Here is a 16,637-nt window from a genome sequence, read left to right on the forward strand (position 1 = left end):
CCAAGAAATTTGGGATCGCTAAAAAAATCACTGATATCATTAACATAATATCTGATAAGCTTAAGCTCATAATATGAATATCTATTATCCTTTTTATTTTAGTGACCCTAAAGATGACAAACAGGACTGCAATATTACCGAATAATCCAAACACAGCCACAACCATGAACAATATGCCCGTAACAGTTGCACCAACCACTCCGCCGTATAAAGTCTCATCAGTTTCATTGTAGGAATAGCTGTGTGGCATCGTGGCATATGGAATACATATGATCTTAGATATACCGCATTCAGTGTTTCTAGATCCCTATCACTAATCTCGTAAATACGATGACAGCAATCGTATTCCAGAGAATCCAAAGAGAAAGTGCAAATAGCAGCCATATCCGTTCCTCCATGAGTTCGTGTTGAGGACAATCCTTCATTGTTCAATTCCGAGTCACACCGCCACTGGATTGGAAATAAAATGAAAAAAACACACTTAGCCAATAAGGAGAGCGTGGTTGCGTTGGGAAAAGCATGTTACTTTTTCTCATTGGTCATACCACACCACCTTACGCCATACATAAATTCGCCTAGCCAATTTTCCTAAAATAAAATGTGAAGTTTCAGACAAACATCATTGAAACTAAATTGAGAGTAACTTGGTTAAATTTTATGATTGCCAAATCAATAAAATACTCACTAGTTTTAGACTTTCGCCATCTCGGCTGATGGCTTCTTCAGAAATGACCATTGGGATCCACTTTTCCCGCGGTTTTGGCCGCTGCTTCCTGTGATTTTCTCATCTCTCGGCGGCTTGGTTCTTATAAGTGGATCGCATACATGGTCTAGAGCTGCCGATGTCCCTGTTGACTGTTTTGTCCCCCCGCCTTCTAATCCAAATTGCTTCTCTGATAAGTCTTGTTTGTTGGTTCCCGTCTTTGTCAAGTAGATTAGGCTCCTCCCAATTGATGACATGGTAATTGCAATGTGGTCGGTTATGGCAGATTTGTTTAATTCCGAAGTTGATACTGTTCTATTTTTTTTCTGGTGTATTTTCTGTTCGCGACTTTTTTCCGCATCTTTCTGGTGCTCTTTTAGTCTAACTCCGAAAGGACGACCTGTCTCACCAATGTACGACTTGTCGCACCCTTTGCAGCCTATCTCGTAGACCACCCCACTAGTCATGGTGGTATCCACTTTGTCCTTTGGGTGTACTAAAAGTCTTTTGAGTGTGTTGTGTGATTTCATGGCTACTGATATTTTGTGCAGTTTTTCTGATAACCCTTCCACATAAGGAATTACCAGCACGCCTTTCGTTTCAGTCTCCTGTGTGGTGTTCTTCTGTTCTCCTTTGCTCTTTTCCAACTCCGCTTTACCTTCTACCTGTTGTTTTTCCTTGTCGAATGCCCACTTTGGATATCCACAATTGGTGACTGCCTTTTTGATTCTACATTCTTCTTCCTTCTTTTCTTCGTCACGATGGAATGCATTCTGTCAAGCAATGTTCTGATGACGCCTATTTTTTGATGAAGTGGGTGTTGTGAATCGAAATTCAAATACTGGTCGGTATGTATTTTCTTTCTGTATACCAGAAGTTTAACTATTCCATCTTCCTTTCTCACAATCAGTGTGTCCAGGAACGGGATCTTGCCATCGCACTCTTCCTCATAGGTAAACTTGATGTTTCCTGTCGTGTCTACCGTGTTTAGGTGCTCAGTTAGTTGTTCTGTAGTGTCTTTCTTTATAATTTCTAGGACATCTTCGACCTAACGACGCCATAGCCGGGGTTTACATTCTAACGGAGCGGTGGCGATGGCCTTCTTCTCCAACCATTCCATGAAAAGGTTTGCGATTATCGCACTGACCGGACTTCCCATTGCTGCGCCGAATCTTAGACCATGTATACGATCCACTTATAAGAACCAAGCCTTCGAGAGATGAGAAAATCACCGCAAGCAGCGGCCAAAACCGCGGGAAGAGTGGATCCCAATGGTCATTTCTGAAGACGCCATCAGCCGAGATGGCGAAAGTCTAAAACTAGTGAGTATTTTATGGATTTGGCAATCATAAAATTTAACCAAGTTTAATTTCTACAATCCTACAAATGCATCTATTTCACTAAATTAAGAGATTCAGAAATTTTTTAACAACTAAAATTTGAAAGTATTTATCGACGGAAAACGTTATCGACGGAAACTTTTATAATAACACTACATTGAAATACAGTGGCAGACCACCCGCTGTGCTAAAGGTCATTTTTCAGATATCATGTCTATAAGCTGTAATGTCAGCGCCCGTCTGGTCACGTGGACATTAAATAAAGTGCCTTTTATAAAATAGCATAAGTTTGCTGTTAATCAACAGACGCTGAAATATTTTGTATAATAATGGATGATAATTATTGTCAAAGTATGTAAAAGAACAAGATTGAATTTGGTGTTTTAATAACCCTCTGGACACTACTGGTCATCTAACAGCATTTCTGATTGGTTGATGGCTTGATATGTTCATTTCAATTGCCAATTATGACTAGGTTTTAAACTATTGATGGTCAAACTTGCATTTGCAGGTGATCTTATTAATTCCTCCTTGATTGATTCAAAATTGGACACAATATTCATTTTCAACCAACTAATTGCATAAAATTAATATTCAAGTTGAGTAATAGGGAGAAGGTAAGAGTAAGAGAGAAAGAGAGTAATGTCAGACCTTAATAACCTGATTATGGTTTTCATGAATATTCATTAACAGGCAATTAGAGACAAGTCATAGTCAATATTGTCGCTATCTCTCGGGGGATGATTGTAGCTAGAATTTGACATGCATGTAGTATGTACTCTTTGTAGAATAGACGAAAATATAACTCTTCAGACTCATTGGGGAACACTCAACAGTTTGAATAATATTCAGTTAAACAATACACAGTTCCTGGCACAAATATTTGTGGGAGCATACAGCTGTCAAATAGACAAAACCGCTGAGAAAATACGTAATACAAGGTGTGGCGTAGCCAGCTGGGGGCAGGGGCAGAGTAATCCACCCTCTCGACAAAAAAAATGAAAGAGAAGTGCCCCTCTGCCAAGAAATGACAAAAAATTGAAACAAAATCGGGAAGAGAAAGAAAAGAAAAGGGGCAACGAGCCTGTTACCCTCCAAAATTCACTACGATCATGGCCCAAAATAGTGTAAATTATCATTTTTGCACGCTTCCTGTATTGTAAATTAAAGCCATCTTATAAAATTTTCATACAAAACAGATTCGCATTTCTTTGCCATCAAATGTTAGCTTTTACTGTCAGATATATCCCCTTTTATTTTTGAGCCGAACAACTGAGGTAAAGCAAAGAAAATTGAAATTTACTACAGGCGCAGGTGGTGCCAATACGTATCACCTTTTCGGTCGTGTCATGGTACGATCCTTAGTTGTGTAGATCACCGTCCCGCAAGCCATGTACGTACTGTGTTATGAACATCGTGTATGCGTTCGACTAATATTTCCATCGTAATAATAAAACGACGGTTCCTGCGTTTTATTCAAAATCTCGGATTTTGACAAAACTACAGCCCTTAGAGTCTTGATTTTTGCAGGGTATGTTGCTTTAATAAAGTACAATATAATCGTGTAAAAGATAGTTTTGAACAATATTGAGAGCGTTCTCTTCAGCAAATGTTATAATATGGCTTTATGCAAGAATCTTTCCACACGCGGTTTGCGGCTGAAAGTTTGTTAGTTAATTATTATTCAAGCCTTCCCTCATTGTGAAGTCGTTTTCACGGAACTTCACGATATTGAGTAGAGAAGAGACAACACGGGTCTTTAAAATTATTACTAACAGCTTTAATTGATACTTTACAACGTTGAACAATTTCTTGATATGCCCCCAAAATTGGTTACCGCTCTCAAAACTACAAATTTGCCAAAAATGTTCATTACTTTGTACTTTTTATAAAGGTGTCACTTAAACAGTCTGTAAAAATGGCAAAATGGCAATACTTATTTTCCGTTTTAAAACCGAAACGGTCTGTAAAAATTGAACAATTCTGTAAAAAACTAAAAGCAAAAAACTATGAACTTTATTTGTTGTTGCCTTACCTGACGAGAATAAGCAGACTCTGAAGAATAGCGATGTAGTGAAGTATTTATTCCCCGAAAATAATAGAAAATGCTTGCAGATATTCAACATCTAGCTATTTTACGATGTGCTTCTCGGCTCTTTCCAAAATGCGGACAAAAACTGCTTTCAGATCAGAGTTTCCAAATCCAGCGCCTTTACACTCAATGGCTTCCTGTACATATATTCCGAAGATTCTAGCAGTAAAAATGAGTAATTTCAACTTTGGAGAATTGTACAATTCACTTTGAGACAGCGGGAACTTTTATAGGTAATTAACAGGTAATATTCATTATGAATATTCATGTTCGACCGAAACTACGCCCATTTTACAAATTTGTTCGCAAGTAACGGTTTACGCGCATGCGCAATACTCAGTTAAGCTGAGGGTTACAGAACTAGTTCAACAGTAATGTTAATGGTGCAACTCTATTGTCGAGTTCAGTACGGTGATCCTCTATCGCACTACTATATGTGGGCATTTTATGCGTTTGGGCACTTTCTCAGGAGGAGTTTACTTAAGATTATAGCTTAATGGCATTTGGGCACTTATTTCAGTGTTTTATTACACCGGGAAAATCTGTAAGGGCGGGGGTAAGATTAGCCCGTGTCCTTCAGTCCCTTTCTTAGAAACTGGTAAACATAGCGATGCGTAGCAGTTGACGGGTTGATGGATTCATCTAGTGTAAGATCAGAGTTGACTATTATCTGATTATTAGATGGGTATAACCTGATTGAAATCTCACCCCGCCCACGTTACCGTAACCAAATTGAGAGATGGTATCTAACGAAAGCTCATAATATTTCAAAAACCAAAGTAACATTTTATGCATGAAATATATACTTAGTATTATGTTTTACATAGTCTTGAGCAATAAAGTAGTACTATCGTTCCTTAGACGAATACCACCGGCACCGTACAGTTCTACTATATATTGTGGTACAAGGTGTATCAAAATAATTGGTACCCATCAGTTTTAGTAATGAATGAGTCTGATCCCTGTGGGGCACATCTCTATTGCCCATCTCACACCTTTATATGACCCGACGTTTTAATGTTTTAAAAACGTTTTTACCTAAACCAAAAGCCAAAATATAACTTACTAAAACGTTTTTGTGTTTGCTGAGTTCCAACAAATTGTGTTTAGTATTAATACGGCGGGCTCACTCATTAGAGAATGAATTTGGAGAAAACCTTCTGATATTAATTACAAACACTCGCTGAGCAGCAAGACCTTCCCTCTAAGCTTTTAATCCGATAAGCTGATTATCTATTTGTTTTCATGAAGACATTATTTGATATATTACTGGAGCGTGAGCCACCCAGGCTGGCGGTAGTATTTTATTAACAGAAGGTTTTCTCCAAATTCGTTTCCTAATGAGACGAGAGTTAATTTAAAAGTATGGTTTAAACCGCATTGGCATAGGCCCTATCATTATGTATTCAGTGTATCCATGATTATGGGGATTTCATCACTCAAAACTGAGATTTTTTGGAAAATAGAGGTACTTCTTGGTAATTATAATGTTTAGAAACATACTAGACAGAAAAGCACTTATTCGCCCTTCGGACGTGACAGTACTGTGCCTAAAAGACCTCGCCATTATGCAGTCATGTCTACAGCAGAATTCACCACGACCTTTGGAGGACTTAAACCCCATTACACCAAGATAAACCTCATTCAAAACAGCTCAACTATGTTAAATCAGGGATGTGTCTCATATCCCTGGATAAATCCATAAATATATGTTTCTGATTTACCTGTCCGATATCGCAATGTGCTGTGATGAAATAGGTATTATAATTTCAGTTGGATGCACCATTACAAAGCAAACGCACATTTACAATACTGAGCGTGGCCTTTGTTTCAGAATGAGAACACAAGTCTGCATATTGTTATCCAGCCATGTTGATGGTACAACTCATGTCAAACTTGTCACATTTATTGTGATCGTATCACACAAGTATGAGAAACATGTCGTTTTAGACTTAACACGGTTGGGAAAAAGTTTTTCCATTTTTTAGCTCCCTATCGGGCAGTCAGAACTCCATATTTGGGAGGGCTCGACAACAATCTTTCCAAAATCGCATTTTAATCATTTTTAGATGACCATAGAGGGAAAGAATTAAATTTTTTTTCACAGCTTCTATGGCGAAAATTGATCAAACCGATCACACGATGGTGCTCGCTCGAATTTGGAGCTATCTCGAGCCAGCTGTTGAGCACAATTTGCCATTAAAATTACACGCACTCTCTTCGGAAAAACAGCTCGACAACAGCTTTCCCGTGACATTTTTTACTTCAAATTGTAGTATGTTAAGGATGAACATTATAATTCACATGTGAGCCTCTATGGCTATTATTGGATGAAGGGTTTTCCCTCCAGCCCACTAACTAGTCTATTGCTTATACCTAAAGTACAGTGAGTGAGCTAAAGGTCAATCATCAATTGGAGCGCTGTGTGTGCACTGAATAGGAAAAACGGAAAGTAACGCAGCCATTATAAGTACGCCTATTAATTCATGTTATAATTTAGGTTCACAACTTACTACTGTTAAGCGTATTCACAACATTTTAACATAGAAAGGAGTATGATTTATTTACGCCAATTATAATACCCAATTAGTCCAATGTCGTTCAATATTAAAGAAAAATGCCCGAATTTTAAAAGTTGCCGTTAACAGCGATCATTTGTTATTACGAAAGCATAGTGGCATGTGAAATCCGCCATAATTTTCATTCCGAAGTCAAATCAGACAAATAATTGTGTTATTTATACATATGTGACCATCCACCACACGGATGTCTCCAGTGCCACTATTGAGATATGCTCCATTAAACTTAACAATAAACAATAGGAAACAAAGGATTTATTGACTGTTTTATTGATTTTTCATTACTTAAATGTCAAGTACTATAGACATGATATCATTTTAAAGCTAATTTCAAGCAGAATATGGTTGAATATCTCAAAAATGATGATTGGCGACTTCAGGGCTCAGTTGTGCTGGATGGTCACATATATTGTTTCATGACATGTAGAGCTGTATTACTTTTTAAGCAAAGTTGAACACTGATGGCGCTATTTATCTTAATTCTTGCTTGCATCTTACGGGTAGACACTTGCATAACGGCATTAAAACATCATAAAAATGAGTAACATATGATCTACTTTTTATCATGAAATGAAAGGAATAACTCATATTATCGGGCTAAATTAATTTAAAATATATGTAAATAGCGCCCTCAATTTGCACACAAATATACAGCTTATAGGATAAAAATGACCACAAAAAGACAGAAAAAGACAAATTTGATAAAGAAAAAAAATCCAAGTTAAAAATAGCTAAAATATATATTTGTATATTCGTGTTGGTATTGTAATTGAAAATTAAGTAATGTTTTGTTGGAAACATTAAATAATGGTCACATCAAACAACCGTGTAATTGAAAATTAAGTAATGTTTTGTTGGAAACATTAAATAATGGTCACATCAAACAACCGTGTGTTAATATTGAACGACATTGGACGTATTGTGTATCAAAATGCACGTAAATAAACCGCCCTTCTTTCAATGTTTAAATATTGTCGATACGGTAAATAGTTCTGAAGCCGATATACTTTGATCAGCTCGTAATAGGCGGGAATTGTTAGCCTTTACCACTACGCAGAAAAGTAGACCCACGTTAATAAGAGAGCTATATAGTTGACCTGACTGGTCTTTGTGTGGTAAAGAAAGTAGACAAAGTATAGGACTTGCATTAATAATTCGTGATGCTTCTTGAGAGGTGCGACAAGAAAATTCTCAAAATAAAATATTTTGAAATTAATCCGCGATGTTATAAGGCCCGCCGATTACGAACTGATCAAAGTATAGGTGTATTTATAAGGGCTGCGTTGCTTTTTGTGAAGTCTTTATGTCACGAACAGAATTTGTTTCATTCCAGATCTGATCTAAGAATATTATTTTATGCACTCTCCTCGCTACACTCAAGTTTTGGAAAATGTTGATGTAACAAATAGGCCCTATGTCGTATTTGCATAGTGATTGTGAAGCACGCAATGGTTGCGCTCTATAAAAGCAGTATATTGTTTACACCGTCCCACGTTAACTGCAGACGACAAGTTTCAACAAAAACTTAAAAAATCCAAAATTTCATAATTGTAAATTTTCATGGCCATATTTGGAATCAGCATGACAAATACATCAAAATGAGTACAAACAAGCCCAGTTCAGAGGTTCTTAAGATAGTTGTTATGAATTTTTAATTGGGGAATTAGTCCATGGTAAAGGAGAGAGCGAGGTACCAGATTTGGAGTCTCAAGGGATGAGGGAATGAACGGAAACGGGAATGACTATCTCTAAATGAACAAGATGAAACAGAAATTACGTTTAATAATAGAGTTACGTCGCAATAAGTATAATTGAATATATCAAGTTGATTTAATTAAAATCTAGTCAACTGGACTTACTATTTATTGACTGGCGACGTTTCACATCCTATCCTGGATGCTTCCTCAAGCCGTCTGATTTTTCGGCGGCGATTGGTCAGTGACCCGTGACGGGGTCACAGAACTGAGACGTCGAGGGATCTTTTGGATTGCAGAACTGTAGGCCCCCGCCAAGTTGTGGCGTAGACCTCCTCCTCTGTTCAGCGATGGCTCCTCCCGCTTCACATAAACAGCCTCTTTCACACCTCTTTCAAACCACCGCGATTCTCTGTGAAACGTCGCCAGTCAATAAATAGTAAGTCCAGTTGACTAGATTTTAATTAAATCAACTTGATATTTTATTTACCTGGATGACTGAGAATATACACAAATATATCGGTAACCAATTTGGCAAGGATTGCCTAAATTCGGTGAGGAACTTTGAGAAAACGTCGAGGAAACTAGCGGACTATAGAAATCATCTACGGTTCAATTTGCGTTGCCTGCATTCAAACGTAACACCCCGCAGTTTATGGATTAAACCTCTCGTAAAAGGGATACAAGGCTGAGAAAATCATAGCCAAAGCTCAAAAGGATTTATTAAACGAACGTGTTCGCCAGACGAATTTTACGATCAATGTCTTGAAAAATAAAGTGAGTGAGATTTCTGATAATTTGCGTGGCCGGTTACCAGGTGATGTTCATGATCGTGTGTCACAGTTCACGGCGCAGTCGCAATTGACACAACACCAGAAATCGAAAGAGAGACAGCAAAATAAATACGCAAGGCTGCAGAATTCTGCACCGTCTGCACGGCGGTCGAGGTCTGACTTGGACAAGAACTGGAGAAATAATGATGGATTACATCCAGATAGTGATTTAAAAGATAGATGGGTAAAGAACCTATCTAGTAGACCGCTCAGTGTTGTGGAGAGAGATGTACTCGCGAAGGGCTTGAATTATTCGGTAGCGCCGGATCGCATCCCCCATGTGGAATTAATAACAGCAACAGAGTCAGCCATTAAACACAACAATTTGGATACATCGACAGCGGACGAGTTGAGAACAAAAATATCATCGTGTTTAGTTAACGCTAAGGTTCCGAACTCTAACCTGAATAAAGAGCAACAGGAGGCTGTTAATTCGCTTGGAAAGGATAAGGACATCTTTATCTTACCAGCTGACAAAGGCAGGTGTACCGTTGTGTTGGATAAGGTTGATTATGACAAGAAAGTGAGTGAATTATTGAGTGATTCTAAGACCTATGAACTCCTCAAAAGGGACCCGACCAGTGGATATAAAAAGAAAGTGATCGATTGTCTACAGCAGCTTGAGAAATCGGAGGTTATTGACAGACCCTTGTATTACAAATTATACCCGGGGGAGTCGGTTCCTAAATTCTACGGGCTACCAAAGATCCACAAACAGCACGCCCCCTTACGACCGATCGTAAGCAGCATAGACTCTGTTACCTACAATGTTGCTAAACACCTAGCATACATAATCGGTCCATTAGTCGGTAAGTCGCAACACCACATCGTTAATTCCAAAGACTTTGTTGATAAAATCAAGGACATTCAGTTGGAAGAAGGGGAGACTATTACATCATACGACGTGTCTGCCCTCTTCACATGTGTTCCACCGGATGAAGCCGTTGATGTTGTGAAGGAGTTTCTGATCAACGACAACACTAAAGCGAAAGAACAAAGCTTAATCCTGATCAAGTGTGTTCATTGTTAGAACTTTGTTTGAACACTACATATTTTGTATACAATGGAAACTTCTACAGACAACGCCATGGATGTGCCATGGGTTCCCCGGTTTCTCCGATAGTTGTGAACTTATTTATGGAACGCTTTGAACGCCGAGCCTTGGAGTCGTATACGGGTACAGCGCCATCGCATTGGTACCGTTACGTGGATGATACCTGGGTAAAGATCAAGGAAGATCAGCTTGTTCCATTTTTGAGCACATCAACAACGTGAACCAACACATCAAGTTTACGCAGGAGGAACCGAAGGACGGAAAACTCGCGTTTCTGGATTGCCTCGTCAGTATCCAAAGTAATGGTGAACTGATCACTTCTGTGTACAGAAAAGACACTCACACGGACCAATATCTCCTATTTGACTCTCACCACCCATTAGTCCATAAACTAGGGGTTATCAAAACGCTATTCCATCGTGCGGACACTATTTCATCGAATGAAGACGCCAAGACCAAGGAACACAAGCATTTGAAATCTGCACTTGGTGCTTGTGGATACCGCAAATGGACATTTGAGAAAGCGCTTCATAAGCCAAAATCGCCAACAAAGGACGACGCTTCACATACTGCAACAGCAGGGGAAGAGAAACGACGACACAACGTCACCATCCCCTATGTGTCAGAGCTCTCCGAGAAAATTCGTAGAATTTTTAGAGGATACCAAATCCCTGTCTCCTTTAAGCCCACCAACACACTGAGGCAAAAACTTGTTCACCCTAAGGACAAAGTCCCGAAAGACAAACAAAATAATCTTGTCTACGCGATCCCATGTACAGACAATGGGTGCAAGGACTTGTATATAGGGGAAACCAAGCAACCGCTGGCTAAGCGCATGTACCAGCATAGAAGAGCAAGCTCCGGTTGTGGAGACTCGGCTGTATATTCGCACCTCAATAGTACCAACCACACATTTGATAACAAGGACGTTGTCATATTGGACAGAGAATCGCGGTGGTTTGAAAGAGGTGTGAAAGAGGCTGTTTATGTGAAGCGGGAGGAGCCATCGCTGAACAGAGGAGGAGGTCTACGCCACAACTTGGCGGGGGCCTACAGTTCTGCAATCCAAAAGATCCCTCGACGTCTCAGTTCTGTGACCCCGTCACGGGTCACTGACCAATCGCCGCCGAAAAATCAGACGGCTTGAGGAAGCATCCAGGATAGGATGTGAAACGTCGCCAGTCAATAAATAGTAAGTCCAGTTGACTAGATTTTAATTAAATCAACTTGATATTTTATTTACCTGGATGACTGAGAATATACACAAATATATAATTGAATATGTTTCACGTGCAAGACATGATGACATTATAATCGTCATCATGTTACCAGTCTAACTATTCATCATGAACCAAAGTTGAGTAGGTCTGCATCAGTCGCAGGGCTAGCAAGGAGTGAAGACTTTATTAACGGAGAAACAAATCCTTGCTTCACTCAGTGCAAGTGATGCACAGAAACGGATATAAAAAACGTTCACTTGATGAATGGTTATCTGCACTATGATCAATAATCAATTATTGACTGAATTATCGTCACAACATAGTTCTTGATATTTTGAGAAAAAATCTAAAAACTTGGAATTTTTATTTTGAAGCCTACGGCTAGCACGCAGAGCATTGAATATCGATATAAACACAACAAAAAAAGATAGTTCTCACTTATGTAAACTAGTCCGACGAGTGACCCTGTTTTTTTCTTAGTTACCAACTATGCTCTGACTCTGATCGCTCAAGAAGATTAACCACACAAATCCACTATTTGTCGGGCGGCGCGGTCACTGGACTTTCGCGATTCGTCTTTCTTGCGCCATGTGAGATAGTGATCACAGTGTGAAATGAGTATAGTCTGGTAACTTAGAAAAAAAGGTCCTACTCGCCGGACTAATGTAAGCCGCATTAAATCTAAACCTGCTTATGCCGATTTTGATTTATACAATCTTGTTAGCTCTAATTTGATACCACATTTGCTACCAAAACATCTAAATTGGCCAATATTGATACCAGTATAATTTATGAAATCTGATACATTTGTAAAAGTTGATTTAAAAAAGGAGCACGCAGAGCTGTCACATTCTAAAAGTATAAAAAAACGATACTGAACAAATCTGGATTGGGCTGCCCTCTTCAAAGTGTCAGGTATTTTGGCACGGGTCAATTAAGGTCAAACAGGAGTCAAAATTTAAAATTATCTCCAATTTTTTTACCAAAGTACTACCCTAGTCATAAGGAATATAAAAGGTATAGTTTGCAATATCTGCGACCTTTGGTTACTAAGCTATTGTCAGAAACGTGGTAAAAGTCAATGCACTTTCAGCTAAATGCATTTTTACTAAAACGGTTAGCATGGTTAGGATTGCCAATTTCAACGATTTTAGTGTCTAGTTATATGTTTTCTGACAAGATAAATTCAATTGAAGGACTTAAAACATCTAAATTGTCGCCTTGGCCTTGAAATTTCAAAATGTCAATATTTCAGGCATGCTAAAAAACACTTTCAAACCTTCGTTCCAAGATTTGGTCACGAAACATTAGCGTTCTTCTTCTACTGTTATCAAATTGGAGCTAACATGATGACGGGGTACCCAGCAAACACAAAAACGTTTTAAAAACGTTATATTTTGGCTTTTGGTTTAGATAAAAACGTTTTAATAACATTAAAATGTCGGGTTATATAAAGGTCATGATAACGTTTTAAAACGATTTGTATGAAAACACACTACAACAATATTTTTAAATGTTTTCAAAAATGTTATTGTAAACTATTTTTGCAAACATTTTTGCCAAATATTGTGTCAATACTTAAATAACATTATGTTAAAATATTTGAACCCAGCAAACACAGAAATGTTCTCAAGATGTTTTTTTTTCAAAACCTTTTAATAACATTTAAATGTCGGGTTATATAAAGGTCATGAAAACGTTTTTAAAACGTTATTGAAAATATTTTGCGCAAACATTTTTCGCAAAATGTTTTTTCAACCCCAAAATAACATTTTGTTTAGAATGTTTTGTATCAAGTTTTCAAGAATGTTTTTGAATGTTATTACGTTTTTATACCCTTTATATAACCCGACTTTTAAACGTTTTCTGTAAAACATTTTTGTTTGCTGAACAGTAGATTATCAAAAATGTTTTTTAAGGTTATGAAAACGTTTTATACTCTTAATATACCCTTTATACAACCCGACATTTAAACGTTTTCTGACAACCTTTTATAACCTTTTGCGAATGATGTCGAAAAGGTTTTGTGTTTGCTGGGTATGTAACACTAATGCAATTATACATACAATTTTAGCTATTTTTAATACAGATTTTTGATATGTTTTTTATCGACTTATTCTGCATTTTTGTGGTCATTTTTATTCTATAAACTGTATACTTTCGTGCAAATTGAGGGCGCTATTTACATATATTTCAATTTTAAATTAGTTAATTAATACGATTTAATCCTTTCAATTCATGATAAAAAGTTTTTGAAAATGTCCTTGCTATTCGTTTCTCATAACTGATGTTTTAATTCTATTATACATTTGTCTATCCCTTGTAAAAATGCAAAACAAGATTTAAACAGGAAGCCCCACTTGGCCAGTTTTCCACAAAAGAACTGACCTACACCTGTTTCATTGATGATAGACAGAACAGAATTAAGGGATCGTTCACAAACACTTGTAAGGGGGCCCTGATGCAAAAAGGGGGGTCCTGAAAATTTTGACCCTCCTAAGGGGGGCCCTGAAAAAATGACCACAAATTTTCTTGGACAAATTGAGTTTATATGCTTTTCTATGGGGTTGACCCATAATGTTCATGTCAAAAAGGGGAGCTGGAGGGGCCTGAAAATTTTGAGGTCTGTAAAGGGGGCCCCGAAAACTTTTCGCGATGAATTTTTTTTGCATCAGCCCCCCCCCCCCCCTTACAAGTGTTTGTGAACGGTCCCTAACATGTATAAACTTTAACCTTGACTAATTCCCTAGCAATTTAGGCCAGAGGCGGGGCTTCATCTTTAAGATAAATAGCGCCATCAGTGTTCACCTTTAGCTAAAAATGACTTCTTGGAAATGATTTAAGTTACAACCGTTTCAGAAGCACAGCAGAGTTGATAAGGCTTCTCCAAGCTGATTTTGATGGAGGATTTATAATCAGGTCACGTGCATTTGGAAGGTCGTGATTGTTGAGGAACTTACGCACAACTTGAGCAACTTATGAACCAGCTTTTTGATGAGATATCCTTCATAGATAGTTGTCTTTCTGCCATATTACTGTTGTGACGATAATTGATTCTATAATTGAATATTGATCATAGTGCAGTAAGCCATGATAACTATTCATCAAGTGAACGTTTTTATATACGTTATACGTGCACCAATTGCACTGACTGTTAGCGATGGTTTGTTTGTGCGTTAATAAAGACTTCACTCCTTGTTAACCCTGCGACCTATGCAGACGTGCTCAGGATGGCTCATGATGATTAGTTAGATTGGTCAACATGATAACGATTATATTGTCATCATGTCTTGCACGTGAATCATATTCAATTATACTTATTATGATGCGATGAACTCTACTCTGGTAAGACTTTATATTAATACATACATTATATTATTTTGATCAGCTTGTCTGATGATGTAAATTCGTAATAAATTGTTATACTTAATTTCTGTTTCATCTTATTCATTTCGTGATAGTCATTCCCGTTCCCGTTCATTCCCTTTTCCCTTGGGACTCCAAATCTGGTACCTCGCTTTGCTTTCCCCTTGGTCTAATTCCCCAATTAAGATTCATAATATTATTTTCCAAAGAAGGGGAGGAGATCGTCATCAAGAACAAGGACAGGATAGTTGTTTTAGCTCGATCCTGACTCTCATTGGCATAGCTCCCAGAAGTAAATAAACTGCAGCATGATCTACTGTTTTGTCAGGCATTTTGTATGAGTATCTTTTTCTGGAAGGATGTAAGGGTTTAATATCACTCACTTTCAGTGAGGTGCATTGTCTCAAGACCATATAGGTGCTCTGGCTCCACATATGCAAAATATGTATGTATCAACTTCCACGTATATGGGTTAATACCTTTCAATCCATGTAGACCAGTCCCCATGAGAGTATAGTTATAGCTCGTATGTCTGTCAAAGGTGTTGCTTGTACGACGGATTTATTTGACAAATGAATGCTTCTCTCAACTCCAATGTGCATACCACTCTCTGCCACTTTCACTTCGTCATCATTTAGAGACAGCGGATTGAATTCATTCAAAGAGGAGAAAGGGAATTTAGATTTGACAGGAATTACCGATTCTGTGGATGGAGGATGGAGGATAAATCTTTTTCTTTGCGAGTAGATGCCTCATCAAGCATCATACTGTTGGATGCCAAAACAATATCATCTGCACAAGTTGGTGCTCCAATTCTGTACACCTTTGGAAAGTTCGAAACAGCCAGATAATTCACCTTTCCATTTCACTTTGAATCACACCTTCATACCAATGCTTGATGATAAGGGTGGTTTATTTACAACATCAACAATGATCAAAGACGTTTCTTGCATCCAGTGTTGCAATGAATACATTTGTCTTGTTGTCTTGTGGTCCCTAGCTTCACTTGGCAATTCTGATATTACGAGTGCAGAAGACAGTGAACATGGTGAAGATCATCAGAAGATGTATTTGCAGTGAAGCCTCTCTGGAGTTGGCTGTATTTTTGGTTCCAAGATGAGTCTCATACGGGCGAGAAGTGCATTCTCAAAGACTTTTCCAGTTGTGCTGGGTGTTATCCCACGAGAGTTCTCTTGAGGAGACGGTATTATCCTTCTTTGGTACGATAGAGATGACAACTCCTTCTTTGAAATCTTCAGGTACTTCTCTTTTTGTCGTAATATGACAGAATAAGTGAGATTGTGGGTGCAGAACAGCATAGCCTGCTTTGTAGACTGTTCTGTTTGATTCCCATACCCGTGTGTGTTTTTCTATTGTTCAGCTATTTAATAGCTGATTGGCTGAGTCCATATCACCAGCGTTCAGTTGCGCAATGATTTCAAGATCACTTCAACTTGTTTCAGGTAGACATCATCAAACATGGAGTTATTCTTTTACCTAACTTTCGCTTGTCAGAACACAATTAATTGTAGGGGAGACCGGGGCAAAGTGGACCGAATTTTTTTTGTCCAGCCCAAACAGGATTACAAAGCAAGGCATGGTAAAACTTAAGGTTTATAATCTTACCTATAGGACTCCAACTAACAAATGACAGAATAGCAAACGCCAAACCAATATTTTTCTTGGCTTTACTCTGGTCTCCACTATATTGAGAGCAGGTCTCTTATTTTATCCCTTGAGAAAGAAAAGTTTTGTC

At 38.1% G+C, this 16,637-nt stretch overlaps 1 protein-coding gene across 1 annotated transcript; it reads left to right on the plus strand.

Annotated features, from left to right (window-relative positions):
- Positions 1 to 8,902: 8,902 nt before the first annotated feature.
- Positions 8,903 to 15,961, plus strand: LOC140169439 (uncharacterized). The gene is made up of 4 exons (XM_072192700.1): positions 8,903 to 8,962; positions 9,087 to 10,255; positions 10,626 to 11,320; positions 15,882 to 15,961. Exons 1-4 carry the CDS (start codon positions 8,903 to 8,905, stop codon positions 15,959 to 15,961), a joined length of 2,004 nt encoding a protein of 667 aa, XP_072048801.1.
- The last annotated feature ends 676 nt before the right edge of the window (positions 15,962 to 16,637 follow it).

This window comes from Amphiura filiformis, chromosome 14, assembly GCF_039555335.1.
Source record: "Amphiura filiformis chromosome 14, Afil_fr2py, whole genome shotgun sequence".
NCBI lineage: Eukaryota > Metazoa > Echinodermata > Ophiuroidea > Amphilepidida > Amphiuridae > Amphiura > Amphiura filiformis.